This window comes from Leptonychotes weddellii, chromosome 2, assembly GCF_054177405.1.
Source record: "Leptonychotes weddellii isolate Sample4059 chromosome 2, ASM5417740v2, whole genome shotgun sequence".
NCBI lineage: Eukaryota > Metazoa > Chordata > Mammalia > Carnivora > Phocidae > Leptonychotes > Leptonychotes weddellii.
The window spans coordinates 55,676,060-55,694,478 of NC_138370.1; the positions used below are offsets into that span (position 1 = coordinate 55,676,060).

An 18,419-nucleotide genomic window follows, 5' to 3' on the forward strand; every position below is an offset into this window, starting at 1 on the left:
CTGTTGTATCTGCATTTACATGGATCCCAAGTGAACGTAAGCGAAAGATTCTCTCTTCCAGTAGTATTCAGTCTGAGTAAGCAGTTGTTTGCTGTGAATGGCTACTACTTGTGCAGGCTTTTTTTCTATATCTGCGTCATTATGTGTGTATTAAAAGTAGAATTATATGACAGAACCATGGGTCAGATTTGAGTGGAGTCAGCCTTGGATTCAGACATGAGTTTTGACAACGACCAGCTTTCTGAACTTGGACACTTTATCCTGATAAGTTTCTCTTTCTTTATATTTAGTTCAATATAAGCAATAATACCTATCAGAAAAATATTTTTGGATAATTAAGTACTATAAGATACCGTCCTAATATGTTTAGTAGGATATGCATGATCTGTTTTTCCTTTGCCGCTCTCCAGTAATAGTCCTACAAAACGAAGACAGTGACTCTTAGCTGTTTTTGTATTGTTTTTAATTATGCTTATGAGAATGAACATTGGAAGATGGGATAATGACTAGGAGAATCCATTGCTCTAATAAGGATAATCAACTGATAGATGGAAAGAATCTACTTCTGTGATAGGGAGAATCCATTGCCCATAATGAAAGTAGATTCTTTGGAAAAATTTTTCCTAAGAGAAATATTAAATTAGAACTCAAGCACAGAGTTCAAAGTAGTAGGTATGAAACTAAAGCGGGTCAAAAGATAAAAATAGTTACTGTGACAGATTTGCCTGAAGTTCTTTTACTTCTTTTAGTCTCTCAGGTCTTTCCAATTTCAGTTGAGCTAAGGGAATGAAAAGACTGTCAGTCCTTGACAAGGGAGGTTTTTCCACAGGAACTTCCCACTGGAAACTTGGTTTTGATCAGGTGTAAAAGAAAAGCTTTTTGTAATAACAGCAACTTGAATTCTAGATTGATTTCATAGTCAGTTTTAATGAATATTTTCAATTACATGAAGAATATTAAGAATCCCTTAATGTATACCTACTATTTCAAATTAATTACTTATCACCATTAATTTATTCATTCATTTATCTATCTAAAAATATTTATTGAGCTCATGCTGTATGCCAAGTACTGCTCTAATTCACACAGGTAATTAACAAAGTACTCTCTTTATGGAGCTAACATTCTGGTTGGAAATGGAGAATAAACAAACCAGTAAAAATATAGCATGCCAGATGATAAGAGCTATTGGTTTCCAGTCATTCCATTTCATTGAAAATTTCCATGCATCTTTTTCACCAAAATTAAAACTTCACTATTTTCATTTTCTCTACCTCCTAGCAGCATTTAATCCTCTTTTTTTAAAATTATTTATTTATTTGACAGAGAGAGCTCAAGCAGGGAGAGCTACAGGCAGAGGGAGAGGGAAAAGCAGGCTTGATTCCAGGACCCTGGGATCATGACCTGGGCTGAAGGCAGACACTTAACCCACTGAACCACCCAGGTGTCCCAAACCTCTATTTTGACTAACCCTGCCTGAGGGCTTAGTTTTTGGACCTCTTCTCCTCTCAAACCTCTTCCCATCTCATACCTAAATTAGATGACCTATAAATGCTATCTAGCCTATACCTCTTTGTTGAACTTCAGGTTCTTATATCCAATGCCTATTTAACATCTCCAGTAGGACTACCAAAAGGTTTCTCAAAAACAAAACAAAACAAAAAAAACAGTAGTTTTCTCCCTCAAACCTGTTCTTCCCCATATCCTTATCCAGATCAATAAATCTACTCAGAACGAATAATCTGGTACAGATGCTAGACTATACAGCGTCATAAATCCCTTCTTACAGATGAGGCCCAAGTAATGTAATTGGTTTTGCTTAGGTTATACAGTATGACATAGGGTAGGTTAGACATCAGTTTCTCTGTCTCCTAGAATTATAGAATACCAAAAAGGAAAAAGGCACTAGTAATCATTTAGGCTACTTCCCTATTACAGAAGAGAACAAAGGTCTGTGGAAGTTAAGAAACTCTGAGATTGTGATAGAACTGGTCCTATCTATGAATGTACCTTCTTCTATATGTATATAAGGATGTTACCCTTCTTAAATCAGTAATCAACAGTGCAAGGTGAAAAGACATTTAAGGGAGATATGTAAAATTTGCAGCAGAGAGCAGCCAAGTCCATGTGAAATTGACAGGGAAGATTTCACAAAGGAAGGGACTGGAGCTATCTTGGAAGACCTAGAGTATTTTTCTAGGCTAGAGTGAGAGGCAGTGAGGGTACTCCAGGTGAAACCCTCAGATATTCGACTTCTCTGCAACATTTGATGATGTTGGGGATTTCCTCACCTTGACATTCTTTTCATTCATAAGCATGATACCACAGTTTCCTTCCCCATCTCAAATGCTATATTTTGTTCCTAAGGCAATACTTTAGCACTCTTAGTTTGTTTTCCCAAGTGAGGAGAGATTCTAGAGAATGTGTAAACAAATCAAAATCCCTGAAATTTGAATCTACTAAATCATGTAACTACTCTAAATCCTACCACCATGAGCAGCACAGCATGTTACGCCATATGGTGAATAAAATAGCTTGATTCAAAGAAAAATATTATTTTTTGAACAAGAGAAACCTCTCTCCACCCCCCTTACCACTTTCAAGTCTACCTTTGTTAAATCTAATGTTAAACAGATACTTTTTAGATTTGTAAACATTTTGTTTTCTCTAAGTTAATAATGAGGTTGTTTTCTGATGCTTCCATATAAGTGTTGAGGTTGCAAGGAAAAGTCATAGGATCATTATTGCACCATCTGTTCCAGCTGGTTTGTTTTAGTCACATGCTTTTCAGTGTTCTTACTGAGCTATCAACCAACTGCCAATTAATTATGAAAACCTAACAGGTTGTCAGAGGTTACAGTACTGAGAAAGTGAGATCATGAGTCAGTATATCATGGGATCAATTACTACTGATTTACAATTTCCAGAGCACCTTTTGTAGATGAGTGGACTTTTAAAGACATAATAATGACATAATGACATCTTTGGATCCTGTAGCTGAAGAGAAATAAGAAAATGATAATTATTTTCTGAGCATCCATCAAGAAGTGTATCTTTAAAAAAAAAAAAAAAGAAGTGTATCTTTTTATTTAGGTTGCTAATTGATAACTGTATAATTGGATTCAATTATTTTTCTTAGTAATATCTTAATGGAGAAAATCTTGCAAAGTAGCCATTCACAGAAGATAAATGCAGAAACTGGTCTTTGTCTTTTGTCCTAACACTTACTGCTGAGCTCAATGCCTATCTGCAATAGAAATCAGAGTTCTGGGGCGCCTGGGTGGCTCAGTTGGTTAAGCGACTGCCTTCGGCTCAGGTCATGATCCTGGAGTCCCGGGATGGAGTCCCACATCGGGCTCCCTGCTCAGCTGGGGGTCTACTTCTCCCTCTGACCCTCTTCCCTCTCATGTTCTCTGTCTCTCATTCCCTCTCTCTCAAATAAATAAAAAATCTTAAAAAAAAAAAGAAAGAAATCAGAGTTCCCCAAAGGGGAAAAAAAAAGTATCTGACCTTTTTTAAAAAGTATTTTATTTATTTATTTATTTGAGAGGGAGAGTAGGGGGAGGGGCAGAGGGAGAGGGAGAAACAGAGAATCTCAAGCAGAGTCTGCACCTAGCGCAGAGCCTGACTCAGGGCTCAGTCTCATCACCCTGAGATCATGACCTGAGCTGAAACCAAGAATTGGACGCTCAACCAACCAAGCCACTCAGGTGCCCCGATATCCGACTTTTATTTTATTTTTTTTTAAAGATTTTGTTTATTTATTTGACAGAGAGAGACAGCGAGAGAGGGAACATAAGCAGGGAGAGTGGGAGAGGGAGAAGCAGGCTCTCCGCTGAGCAGAAAGCCCGATGAGGGGCTCGATCCCATGACTCTGGGATCGTGACCGGAGCAGAAGGCAGATGCTTAATGACTGAGCCACCCAGCGCCCTTCCGACGTTTAATATCAGTTGTTTCATTTTATCTGTGACACCAAATAAATCACTCCAGTTGTCTGATAGCTTTTGCTGAGATAAGACGTTTATATTTTTATTTTTATATTTTAAATTTTTGTATAACTTTGTATTAATAAGAAATTTTAGACTTGAAAATTATAGAACTATCAATAAAAAACATGGTTAATAATATGAGAAGTAGATTAAAATTGTATAAATAAGTTGTATATAATGCACTGAAGCTTTGCATGTTGATGTTTGTTGTTTGTTTCTTGTTACCAACATTTGTTGTTACCAACTCTTAGTGAAATTTCTTAAAGCAGACATTCCTAGCCTATTGCCTTTTTTTTAAAAATTTTTTTATTGTTATGTTAATCCCCATACATTACATCATTAGTTTTAGATGTAGTGTTCCATGATTCATTGTTTGTGCATAACACCCAGTGCTCCATGCAGAACATGCCCTCCTCAATACCCATCACCAGGTTAACCCATCCTCCCACCCCCCTCCCCTCTAGAACCCTCAGTTTGTTTTTCACAGTCTATCGTCTCTCATGGTTCGTCTACCCCTCTGATTTCCCCCCCTTCATTCTTCCCCTCCTGCTATCTTCTTCTTTTTTTTTTTCTTAACATATATTGCATTATTTGTTTCAGAGGTACAGATCTGAGATTCAACAGTAGCCTGTTGCCTTTTGACAGAGAAAATATTTCAGGAGATTATTGATCTAATTATCAATGTGTGGAGGCACCTCGGTGGCTCAGTCGTTAAGCGTCTGCCTTCGGGTCAGGTCATAATCCCGGGGTCCTGGGATCGAGCCCTGCATCCGGCTCCCTGCTCCACGGGAAGCCTACTTCTCCCTCTCCCACTCCCCTGCTTGTGTTCTCTCTCTCGCTGTGTCTCTCTCTGTCAAATAAATAAATAAAACCTTAAAAAAATAAAAAAAATTAATTATCGATGTGTGGAAGTTTTCTCACCCAAGATTTGTGAGATTTTGGTCACCTATTAAAATTAATTGTTCATTTAATCTGTATGAAATATTTGTAGCTGTGTGGAATATATGTGTGTGTGAGTGTGAGTGTGTGTGTGAGAGAAAAAGAGAGAGGGAGAGAGAGAAAAAGAAAAACCCTTAAATGGGTAGTTTAAGAAATTTATGACCCAACATTTACCCTGTCATAATGAGACAAGGTTTTTGCCATGCCTCTTTCTTTCTTCTCCTGTTTGACAACTGAAGGAACATAGTATTCAGAACCCTTAGAAAATATCCCTTCAGCTGGGTTGGTCCTGTTTGCTTTATTCTTGGGCTCTCTCAAATTTAAAATATTCCATCCAGTTGTCTTATAAACAAATATTTACCTCTGAGAGAAGTATTAGACTATACATCAAAATGACAGCAAAGGGATGGATTGCAAATGAAATTATTTAGTTTTCTGGTTTAGTTTTCAGATGTTTTATAGTGGTAGTGAAATAGGAATTGCATTCAATATTATCAGAATGCAAGAAAACACAATCTTTTTTTTTTTTTTTTTACTCTTGAATGCAGGATGACATTCATGTATGCATTCATTTATTGAATGTCTAAAAGGTACCAGACAATTTGCTAGGCTCAGATGATACAATGCTGAAAAAATACCCCCACAAAACCAGATCCTTGTATTCATGAAGTTTGAAGGAGAAGAGAGATATATAATGTAGTGAGGAAGGTCAACATTATTCAAATAATCATATTAATGATGTAGAATTACAAATGGTTGCTCTGAATTTAAGGAAAACAGATCTAGGAGCATGAGTAACTAAGAAATGTAACTCAGGCTTGGTGTTATGGGGAAAGATTCTTAAGGGATATGTTTGATACGTGAAGGTCTTTGGGCAATAAATGGCGATGGGGAAAGGTACATTTCAAGTGCAGGAAATAGTGTACAAAAGTCTCATAGTGGGAATGGACCAAGTTCAGAAAACCAAATGAAGGTCAGTGTGGCTGGAGAGCAGTTCTTTAGAGGAAGAGAAAAAACATGCAGAGCCCAGACTCTGTGGGCACTTGCAGGATAGGTCAGGGATTTTGGCTTTTATCTTAAGGGTAAATGAGTATATCCTAAAGTTATTAACAAGGGCAATGACATCATGATTTTTGCATTTCACATGATCACACAGGCTATTGCACAGGGAATGATTCAAGGGGCATGTGCATGAATGGGGATGGCCAGTAAGGATATGCTTGGGGCAGTTTAGGGGAGATGTGATGCTGATAGCTTGAACTAGGGTTGTGACTGGAGACTGGAAAGAAACCGATTTTAGGAGATACACGTTTTGAAAGTAGAACTAACAGAACTCAGGGATAGGTTTAATATGAAAGGTAAGGGAGACAAAGATGTCTCCTTCATTTCTGGCTTGACTAAATGGGTGAATGAAAATTTGGGAAAGTGTGACTTTATGTGGGGTTTGTATACCATGAGTTGTTTTTGAAATATACATGTGGAGCTGTTAACTAAGCTAATCTGGAGATCAGATGCGAAGCAATGATATAAAGGTTGCCCCTGCTATCCAAAAATACAGCATTCCTATGAAACCTTTCATAAGCCAAGAAGAGCATAAAACGAAGAAGTGATTACCATTAATTTATATGGAAAAATTGTTGAGTGTCCTCAGACCCCCAAAATAACTCCTCTTAGGCTTTTCTGATACCTTAGGACACGTCTTGCTAACAGTTGCACAAAAATAAATCAAGATAAAGCACAGATGCTTACAGACACAGTTCAAAGCCCTGGTGCCTTGGTGCTGAGATGCTGAGTGTAGTTCCCTGGGAAGGAGCTTGGCGGGGCCACACTCTCTACTCCATGCCTCTGAGGCATGCTGCTTCTGGGCTGATGGCAAAACAAACGCAGAACTCTGTTTTCTCTTCTCACCTTTTTGTGAAACCAAAAATCCTTTTCAGATTTCTTTGGGATGGTGAAAAGAGGTACTAGTGTAGGTGTTCCGTAAAAGCAAAGTGGTTTAATGTGAACTTTTGGGGAAAAGCAGGAGGTAGCTGTAATTAAAACCATAGATGACGTTGAATGTCTGGCTGGATGGAGAGAGTAGGTAAGTGGCTAAGAATGAGATTTTATAAACTATAATATTTAATGGTAAAGCAAAGGAGTGGGATGAACCCACAAAAGGACTGAGACGTTTTCATAAATTCTAGAGAAACGGAAGAGAGGGGTGTCTTAAACACCAACTAAACTTCTTGAAACAAAGAAATGTTACTTTGATAGAGTGGTAGAAGTAGAAACATGGTTTTGTGAACTAGGCTCAGAAATTAGCTAGAATGAGATACACAACTCTTTCAGAAAATTCAGGAAGTGGAGGAGAGAAATTATCTTAAAACCTGGGTGATTTGAGCATCTTTAAAGATGGAAGTTAATAACTGAGTGGGGAAGTTCAGACAACAATAACTAGCAGGGTTAATTAATTGGTTAAGTTTCTCAAGAAGTCAGATGTATAGAACAGAGTAGATGGGGGGAGAAAGATCTCCTCTATTGTTACAATAGGGGCAAAGATATGCTGGTGAAAATGATAAAGTGAGATATAGTTTAATCCAAGCATAGATTTCTTTTTTTGCAAGAGGGTTGAGATTTTATATGATAATAAATTTATGCCATTTTACAACTTCTCTGGCATATTCAAAGACACAGAGCAGTGGACAGACTCATATGGCTTTTAGTTTAAAGCACTTGTTAAGAAATTTTCTAGAAAATATTCTTTTAGATAGTATTGGGAAAATGCATTCATAACTCGGTATAACCCTCTGCATAATTTTTTGGTACCTCAGTTTATTAAGTGCCTACCATAGAAGACTACCTTATCAAACTCTCACCAGTGAATTATAATAGCTATAGTTTTATTAGGTGTTATTCATCAAATGTACTCAAAGAGGAGTTCAAGATTTATAAGTATGTTGATAATTGTACTCTCTATGTGTGCTTAGAAAATTAGCCATGGTTTAAAGTTTGTTTTTTTTTTTTTCATTTTCTTTCAACTTTATTTTAATTAATTCTTCTCAGTACATTTTGATTGGCATTTATATCTCTGTGTATTTAATGTGTAAGGCTGTATGAGTGAAAAAAACAGTGTTTGTTATAATCAAAGGGATCATAATCTTTTTTTGGAGATGTGTACCTATTATGGATTCAGTTGGCAATTGCCCACAAGTTTTGATTAGATCTGTGGAGATTTCCATGCACTATTGAATATTTCTTGATGATTTTTTTCAATATATAATGGATTTTCTGATTACTTGCAATGCTAATTTTCACAGGTGAAAAGCAATAAGAATGTTTAAGTGCTGGTCAGCTGTTTTGGTTCTCGGATTCATTTTTCTGGAGTCAGAAGGAAGGCCAACCAAAGAAGAAGGATATGGCCTTCAGTCCTACCAACCTCTGAGAAGATTGCGACACAAGGTACAGTTAGCATTCTGAATTTGCTCACAGTGCCTAGCAAGTATGAACTGAACTACTAGGTGTCTGCTTTATTATTCACTTAGGGGCACTTATTTCAGTATATGCCTCCAGAATATAATTTTCGTATAAAAGTGCACATTTTAAAACATGAAATGGTAGTAATTTGGAAATTTATAATTTGGGGAGTTAAATATTTCTTGACAAAGTATAGAGATGGCTCATTGAAAAAATCATTATAATTTACATTAAGTCATAGATAGACACAAAAATAGGTAAATATGTTAAGACCTAATCAACTAGATAGACTAGTTTCTTTATTCCTGTATTAAGTTCAGAACTTTTTAGACTAAAACATTAAGTGTTATGTTTCTTTAATTTGCAATAAAGCAAACAAAGAAAGATGTCTATTCCATCTGGAGATATATAGGTTGGCAAAGAATTAGTATTTATAGAAATCATTAGACATTTTAATTTCATAAAAAATCATAATTTTAAGTTCTTTAATATTGGGGAAATACTTCCTTATGATAAATATTTTCAAGTATAAAATAAATTGACATTTAGGCATACTATAGATTATGTACTTACATTAATGAAGCTTTATTTTAATAATAGAGCAACTTTTTAATACTAAAGTAACTTTTTATTCAATCAAATTAAAAGTTTATAATACATTTTGATTTTCATAGTAGAAAATAAGACAAAAGCTGACATTCTAATTATGGGGAAAATATATATTTTAAAATTTCTTATGTTACTTGTCTTAAAAAAACAAAAAAAAACACCTTGAAATAAATATAAGTACAGTTGACCCGTGAACAGCATTGGTGTTAGGGATGCTGGCCCCTGCATAGATGAAAACCCACACATAACTTTTTTTTAAAAGATTTTATTTATTTATTTGACAGAGAGAGAGAGAGAGAAACACAAGCAGGGGGCAGTATCAGGCAGAGGGAGAAGCAGGCTTCCCGCCGAGCAGAGAGCCAACGTGGGGCTCAGTCCCGAACCCTGGGATCATGACCTGATCCGAAGGCAGATGCTTAACCGACTGAGCCACCCAGGTGCCCCACACATAACTTTTGACCCTTAAATCTTAAATATTAATAGACTACTGTTGACTGAAGCTTTACTGATAATATAAACAGTCAATGAACACATATTTTGTATATGTGTTATATACTATATTCTCACAATAAAGTATTAAAAAGTTATTAAAAATTATAAGGAAGAAAAAATACATTGACAGTACAGTACTGTATTAATTTAAAAAATTGTGTATAACTGGACGCATTCAGTTCAGACTTGTGTTGTATACATACATGCATATATATATGCATATATTTACATTGCATCCATATGCATTGCGTACATGTTTTTGCTGAAATTCTTCCATACTTTTATAATGTTTTCATAAAATCGCTAAACTTGACTGGAAGTTTTATGTGCCAGACCATAGGGTAATCTCTTAAATGTAATATTTTATTTAACCTCCAAAACAATCTTATAAAGATATACCTTTTTCATTTGATATATGAAAAATCAAGATTTTCAGAAATGTTAAGGGATTTTATGAAAGCCTACATTTATTAAATATATTAATTGACTAGGGTAACATGCAATATAGGTTTAATAGCCAGAAAATATAAAATAAGTAAAATATGAAAATATACTTCAGTGTCAAAAATCATTGTTGAAATTTAGTCACATGTAAAAGTAAGTTTCTGGATAAATGCAGCTGGAGAATTGACCTTGTTCCACTATCTTTCAGTTATCATTTGTGTCCTCTACCTCATAGACGAACAATCAGTTTTATCCTAGTCCAAAGCATAGAAATAATAACCCCCTTATGAACACTCTCAAAAGATATTATTAATACAAGATATTGGCTCATTTTGTTACATAGCAGTGAATATGTACTCTGTGCTGTTTGTCTACCCTGAGTCATGTGTCTTGAGGTCAGAGACTATGCCTTTCTAATCCTTTCTTTCCTGGTGCCGTGATCATAATAGATATGGTTTAATTGACTCCGTGGCAGAAAAATGACCAGCAGAATGCATGGCTATGCTGTTTTCATTGTTCTCCTGCTAAATATAATACCACAGGTTTTTATGTGTCAGTGTACATTTATAAGCACACTATTTTGAATTAAATTTGGATGTTGAAGATAAATTATCATGCATTTCTGTGAGATTTAGTAAACCTTTAAAGAAAAGAAACAACACTATGAGTTAAGCCTATTTGAGAAACACTAATAATCACCCAAAATGATCAAAGTTACCTCCCAATCTTTTCTATCTCTGTGGCTCTTACCTCTAAATAGTTAGAGGTAATATATGATTACTGGTATTTAAAAGCAGAGAGGCAAAATGTAATGCCTAACTTTCAAATGGCTTAGGACAGAGGTAAGATTAAGTTATAAAAGTCATTCGTGAGTGTGTGCATGGAAGCATGTAAAGAAGTATCCTGAGTTGTACAAGTCCCTGCCAAAACCTCACCAAGTACTTTCTGCTCACTAACAACATCCCCACCCAACCGCAGGGAAGTACCTTTATTTCCCCAAGACCTCGATGATTCATCTCATTATGGCCTTTATTTCTATTTGAATCGATCATTATTTGGATCCCAGAAATGCCCTGTCATCCTTTTTCCACTGATTCCCATTCCAGTTAGGCTCATATGCAACCTTATTGGTGAAGCCTCCCCAGACCATAATTAAAAATGGAACAGTCACAGGCATTTCTTTTCTCCCCTTTTAAAATATATTTTCACCATTTGTCATGGTCATAGTTCACCATGTCCTATTTATTAGTTTATTGGATGTTCCCTTCCATTATGATGTGAACTACTATTCATCTTGCTGTACCATAGCACCTAGAATTGTGTTTGGCACATAGTCAACACTTAATAAATGTATATGGAATGAATGATTCCATCTGCTGACTAGAATAAGGCTGAAATCATATATATATCTGATACATAATATATTATATAGTTTATTGTAATTAATAATTAATTAGGTATAATTTGTTCTGTTTGTGAGAGTAAAATCAGCAGAGCAATCCTTAATAAAATGTTTAAAATAAATTATTTTAATATTATTACATAGATTAATTTCCTATTATTTGTTATTTTTTAAACTTAAGTTTCATTTAAATTGCAAAGAATATAAATGTCTATATTTCTGTAAGACTTAGGGAATGGATAAGAAGATTTTTTATTTGGATTAGGCTCCACTGTATTGAATATATTTATTGACTAGTAAACAATAAAATAAATCATACATATGATAGATCTTGATATATATTAGCTATTTTCCACATTTTCCCAGAGACGTGTCAGTACTTTGAGTTTGAACAAATATATGTTTAGAACTCATGTTTACCGAATATCTGCGTGTCAACTGTAAAATGAATCGTCTCTGGGGAGCAAAAAGTGAAAATGATTTATTTGTCAGATTAGATAGAAATGTTGTAGATATAAATATAAATATATATGTACATATTTATATCATTTACAACTATATGTACACATAAATGTGATTGAAAACACATTTGTCTGTGTCGTAAATGTGAATAGCATATAAATCCATCATGCTAATTTTAGAAATTGTAATTATAGTCCACAGTATGTCTGAAGGAGCTGATCATGTGTTTCAACTGTGTGTTTATCCAACAGGCATTTATGGAACATCAAATGTAGTAATTTAGTAGCTTATTCTATATATTAGGTCATTTAACTATTGAATATTCCTATGTAGTAAGTGGTTTTATTGTTATTCCATAGATGAGGAAACTGGAGTTCACAAATGTATAGTAATTTTTAATGTCACATACCTAGAAAATTAAGAGAAAGGATTTGGGACTTAATACAAGAGACTAAATAACTTAATGCAGAATACACAACGAGAAATTTTCGTAGTAATTTGACCTGTGTGCCATATGTTTCCTATTCTCCCCACATTCTGATCACATGGTAGAAAGGTAGGATTTTATGTCCCTTTGTGGTTGGATGGGACTATGTGTCTAGTTCTGGCCAATGAGTTAAGAGAAGTGCCACATAATGCATCTGGGCTGAATATTTGATTACAATTATAAAATGTTCCTGAATTCTCTTTTTCCTCTAGCATTACAATCAACATCTATTCAAGGTAGTGGTTGCTTAATCATCCCAAGTTTCTAAATAGCCAGGATGGGTAGAACACCCAGGCAATTAGTGATTGTCTTGAAATGTGAAATGAAAGAGAGAAAAAATCAAAACAAAACACTTCTGTTTTAAACCACTGAGATTTGGGAGTTATTTGTTACCTCTGCATGACCGTAGCCTATCCTCACCAATGAAGACAGAACTAGTACTTGCACTCATATCACCTCATCAGAAATCCTGGGCTCCTTTTCTGTGCCATCTTGGCTTCTGGTTTCATCTCCACTCTTTGGATTTTTCTTACTCTCAGAGTTTCTCTACTTCTTTCTTGTCTTTACTACTTGCTGGGTCATAATTTCCATCACAATATAACTTCCTGTTGTATTTATAACCCTATAATATACATGTCCTAATATTCTAGCATATTGTCCTATACTCGCATTGGTTGGCTATGAATCCTGTTGGGAACAATATTATATCTTACATCCCTTTTCTTACCTACAGTACTCATCACACTGCTGCATTGCTTGCTGCTGCTGATAATCAAAGTCAGGCCTGAAGGAAGATCTTAGGAGGACAATAGGAAAGTTCTTTGAGTATACCTAGTGGGACCACTTAGAGACCTTAAAATTCTTAGGTCTTTATGTGACCAGAGAATGCTATGTCCAGCTTTATGGTACAAAGCTACACCTGCAAACCTAAAGTGCATTTATGATTCCTTTACTTTCTAAATCAAAATGTTTGTCTATGTGAGTAGTTACTGTGCAAATGAGCAAAGAGTTGGCATAATTTAATAAGTCCAGAGAGTGTTGCTATGCCCTGTAGTACAGTATAATTCAAAGACATCATTTGTGGGAGATGATTTTTGACTTTTGGTATAAAAGAATGATAGCTGTGGGTTGGTGAAGAGTGGCAGAAGAGAACTCTAGGGAAGGAGACAAACATTAAACAACACATCAAAACCATGACCGCTTAGAGTCTGGAAACCTTCAGGCAAACCCAGGAGCATTATTTCCTGACTGAGGAAAAATTGTGCCCTTCTATCTGAAATCTCTGACTGCTTGCAGCATGTTCAAGGGAAGGCCCTTAAAATGTTAATATATTTTGTGGAGGTAAGGAAGCAATTTGGCACATTATCTAAGAGCAAAAATGGTGGCGATGAAGGGAGTAAAGGACTACTAGTCAAATAATTAATTAAATATTAAGACCATGCTAATTAATATATATGTTGATTTATTCCATATACATCATAATGGCTGAATATTATTAATAAATCTCAGATTTTTTTCTTCTAATCAAAGAACTTATGTTTGAAAAATCAGAACATTTTTGAAATTTTATTTCTGAGAAATGAGATTCCAGTATTAACTGAGCTAGTTCCTGGAACCCAGTTTCCACAGGGCAGTATAAATAGGACCAGGTTCAACCAGCACATACCACAGGAATGTTACATGAGAAGATCTGTGAGTTAAAGGACACCAGCTTTACTGTATGGGCCATAAGCCTGCCTGTTCTTTGCACCCAAGGCAGACATTATCTTCATCATACGGGACAGTAAGCTTTCCTGCTCCTCGCTGTGAATGGAGAATCAGTCTCTATCTTCTAAGGCTGGAAACACACTTGCTCTTTGCTCTAGAGAGAGACATTATCTCTATGTTTCAAGGCAGTTTTTTATTTTTTATTTTTTATTTTATTTTATTTTTTTTAAAGATTTTATTTATTTATTTATTTGACAGAGAGAGAGAGAGACAGCTAGAGAGGGAACACAAGCAGGGGGAGTGGGAGAGGGAGAAACAGGCCTCCTGCTGAGCAGGGAGCCCGATGCGGGGCTCGATCCCAGGACCCTGGAATCATGACCTGAGCCGAAGGCAGGCGCTTAACGACTGAGCCACCCAGGCGCCCCACAAGGCAGTTTTTTAAACAAACATCCTTGAACAGATAGTCCAGAGCAAATGGCAGTCAGTGTCTCTGTTCATGAGGCCTCAGAAGCATGAGGCGCTGTGGAAGATTGTCTCCCGACCCACATGGAGAGGACCGACCACCTTTAATGGGAGGTTAGAGTTGCCATCTAGTTTATCTATCTAAAGCCAAAATTTATGTTGTGTGTGTTTCAAAGTTGATTTGAACAACAAGTTGGTTATAGCTTCATCCCACCTCTTACCTGGTTAACTTTGTCCTTTCTGAAACTTTAAGGGGAAAAAAATATTTTGCTCACCTTTGGATGTGTTGCTTGCATGTTTGTTCCTTCAAACCAGGGGAAATTTGATAAACTGGGGGAAATTGGCATGCAGTGGACTGAATCATTTTGCTTAACAAAAATAAGTCAACAAAGGGATATTATCTGCTTTCTAAAATTCTCAAGATGAGGACCTACTACAGAAAATTGGCATTTGATCCCTTCAAGAATGAATTCTCAAAGCAGTACTATTATAGTTGTGTAGGGTGGTTTGCAAGAAGGATGCTCCCTTACATTCTCTGACTCTACATTAAACTACTGTTGTAAAGTTTTAACAGTAGCTATCACTGGAAAAAATAGAGCTACTTTCCACTGAAGATTTAAAGGTTTGAAATGTTAAAAAAATGTGACGTTTGAGTATTCTATTTCCATCTATACACAAAGTATAATAAAATACACAAATAAAGTCAAATTTGTATAGTACATTAAAGCCAAGCTTGTCAGAATTTCAGAGAACTCTACTTATGCATAAGCCTTGGGCACATATGCTTTCTACCACCCCAGTATGGATTTTCAAGTGACTTGAGTTACAGTGCTTCCTTTTATCCAATGCCATAATTTAAAAAAAAACTATCCTGATAGTTAAAAAATGGCTTTACCCATTTTTCTGAACATTCATCCATTTACTGATCAAGAAACACCAGATTAGGACCTAGGTGCTATGAAATAACTTTGTCATTACAGTTCATTTGCTTTAGATTGAATTCCAAAGCCTTCTTATCTTTAGATCTAGTTGTTTTTTCTCACTGTTTCTGTGGAAAGGATGTTAGCTACATCATAATTAGTTTGCTAGGAAAACAAACTATAGGAAAACAAACTATTAACACACCCTCATTATCTGCTAATTAAGCACATTATGCTACCTCCTATTCAAAAAATAAAATATAAGTAGGTTGTTTTTAACAGGGTTCAATGTGGATATGCTAAACTGTAGATGTAGGATAAAGGGTTGTGAGTTAACAGGTGAATGAAGTGAAAATGCATTTATCTAATCATTAATATTAATATATTGCAAGCTAGCATTTGCATTCATTACCTCAATGTGTAAATTAATTATAAGTTGTTTTGTACATCTTTCATTATTAAAACTCTATTGTGAATTCAATTAGCAAAGCTCTGCATTATAAATGAAAGATAACATCCTGATATAAGCTTGACATTCAGCATGTTTAAACGATAAACACCCTATGGTATATGAACCACAATTGAAAAGTGTGGTATTATTTTTAACTAATATTACTTGCTGCTTATTTCGGGCATCAGTTCCCTGTATATGAGCTGAGAGTTAGGTTTTTAGAGCCATATGATAGGAGGAAATATTCAATCTATTTAAAAAATATATATATGTTTATTTATATATATCATATATTCATTTTATATATATTTCATATATTTATTTATATATTTAATATATATTAAATGTGTTATATATATATGTATATATAAAAATACAGATAGGAAAGCTGAGGGCCGGGGAGGCAAAGTTCTTCATTGAAGATCACACAGGTGGGTGTTGCTCAGCTAAGATTAGAATCTGGGTTTCTCATCTTCCAGAACAGTTCTGTTTTCCTTTAACACACTGCCCCCCCCCCCAATTAACATGTTTCTTCGAGTCCAGTTTTTAATCAGCCAAAAATGCATTTACTCATTATTTCAACAAGTATTTCTTAAGTAGCTGCTACACACAAGAGACTGAACAAAATGATTCAAATTAAGTTCTTAAATACACATGTTGGTTTGCCTGTGATTATTGATGAAGTAAACATCTCAAATGAACTGATTGAAAATACAATAAAAAACCTTATTTAATACCCAGTAAGAGGACCAGCCTTCAGGGACAGCCAGAGAATTTGCTTCATAGAGACTAGTCTACAGGGAAATAAATGGGGTAACTATGAGTATTCGCTGGACGAGGCACTAGAAAAAACATGCTCGGTTAAGATGTTGAACTAGTCACCAGGCTGTCTGAAAGTGCGAATTTATCAGTTGCGTGGGTTAAACAAACAGCCCATTCAGAGATGGGGCTGTCAATCATTATACTAACAATTGGTTGAAATAACGAACAAAAAATATGTCTATTTTGAACATTCGGTCAGAAGTTTGCTTACATATGCTATAAGAAATGCTGGCAATGTGGTTTTCTCCTGAGGTAGGGGCCTCTTTTACTCTTTCTCAATTTTTTTTAATAGGCTTTTTTCCCCCACATAATTCCTTTTTTATTTAATTTTGTATTTTGTATTCGGCTGTGGTTGACACATGATGTTATATTAGTTTCAGGTGTACAGCATAGTGATTCAACAACTCTGTATGTTATGCTATGCTCACCACTATTTTTTTTTTTAAGATTTCATTTATTTATTTGAGCGAGAGAATGAGAGAGAATGAGAGAGAGAGCATGAGAGAGGGAGGGTCAGAGGGAGAAGCAGACTCCCCGCCGAGCAGGGAGCCCGATGCGGGACTCGATCCCGGGACTCCAGGATCATGACCTGAGCCGAAGGCAGTCACTCAACCAACTGAGCCACCCAGGCGCCCCTCACCACTATTTTTAGAGCAGTTTTAGGTTAACAAGAGAGAGTTCCGAGGGCCCATATTCCTCTTGGCACCACACCTGGACTGGCACCACACTATCATCATTCTGCAGGATATTTTGCCAATTAGCTTTATAATCTTTTATAAAGACCTCACAAAAACCAGTGTTCTGACAATACTGAAACAAATTATTAAATAAATACAACAACATAAAGTTTTAAAATCTATTATTTGAAATAATTTAAACATTTCTCTTTATTGTGTAAAGGTTTAGAAAAATTTTGAAGGGAATTATGTATCCCTTATGTTTCTTTTTTCCCAAATTTTGGAATGAAATTTTAAGTGTACAGCAAATTTGAATCAACTTTACAGTGAATACCCATGTAACCAAGACCTAGATAAATATTTTATTATGCTTGGTTCTCACATATATATGTGTTTGTTTGTGTGTATCACCATCCCTCTTTTCATTTATTTATCTATCCTATTTTTTATTGATTTCAAATTATATTATAGACATTAAGCTCTTCTTTCTTGAATACTTTGGTACATATCATTAGAGTTAAATATTTATTTAGAGTTTTTTTTTCTTTTGAGATACATTTTATACACAATGGAAAGGCCCAATCTTATGCCTTTATTCTTTGAATTTTGAAAAATGTGTACACTTCTTCAATAAACATCAAAATACAATTGTATCGAGATATTGAAAGTCATCACCACCCCCCCTGAAAGTTGCCTCATGCCTCTTCGCTGTCAGTCTCTGACCCCCTCATTCACTCTGAGCCAACAATTCTGATATTATTCACCACAGTATAGTTTTTTTTTTTTTTAATTTTTTTTTATTCTTATGTTAATCCCCATACATTATATCATTAGTTCTAGATGAAGTGTTCCATGATTCATTGTTTGTGCATAACACCCAGTGCTCCATGCAGAACGTGCCCTCCTCAATACCCACCACCAGGCTAACCCATCCTCCCACCCTCCCTCCCCTCTAGAACCCTCAGTTTGTTTTTCAGAGTCCATCCTCTCTCATGGTTCGTCCACCCCTCCGATTTCCCCCGCTTCATTCCTCCCCTCCCGCTACCTTCTTCTTCTTCTTTTTTTTTCTTAACATATCTTGCATTATTTGTCTCAGAGGT

The 18,419-nt window shown here is 35.5% G+C and overlaps 1 protein-coding gene across 1 annotated transcript in view; it reads left to right on the forward strand.

Moving 5' to 3' along the window:
• The window catches only part of FSTL5 (follistatin like 5), a 637,910-nt gene that overhangs the window by 39,529 nt on the left and 579,962 nt on the right, over window positions 1–18,419 (forward strand). The window contains exon 2 of the mRNA XM_081813100.1: window positions 8,228–8,369. Coding sequence (XP_081669226.1) covers window positions 8,244–8,369 — 126 coding nt within the window. The 5' untranslated portion in view covers window positions 8,228–8,243. The remainder of the gene's footprint in view (window positions 1–8,227; window positions 8,370–18,419) is intronic.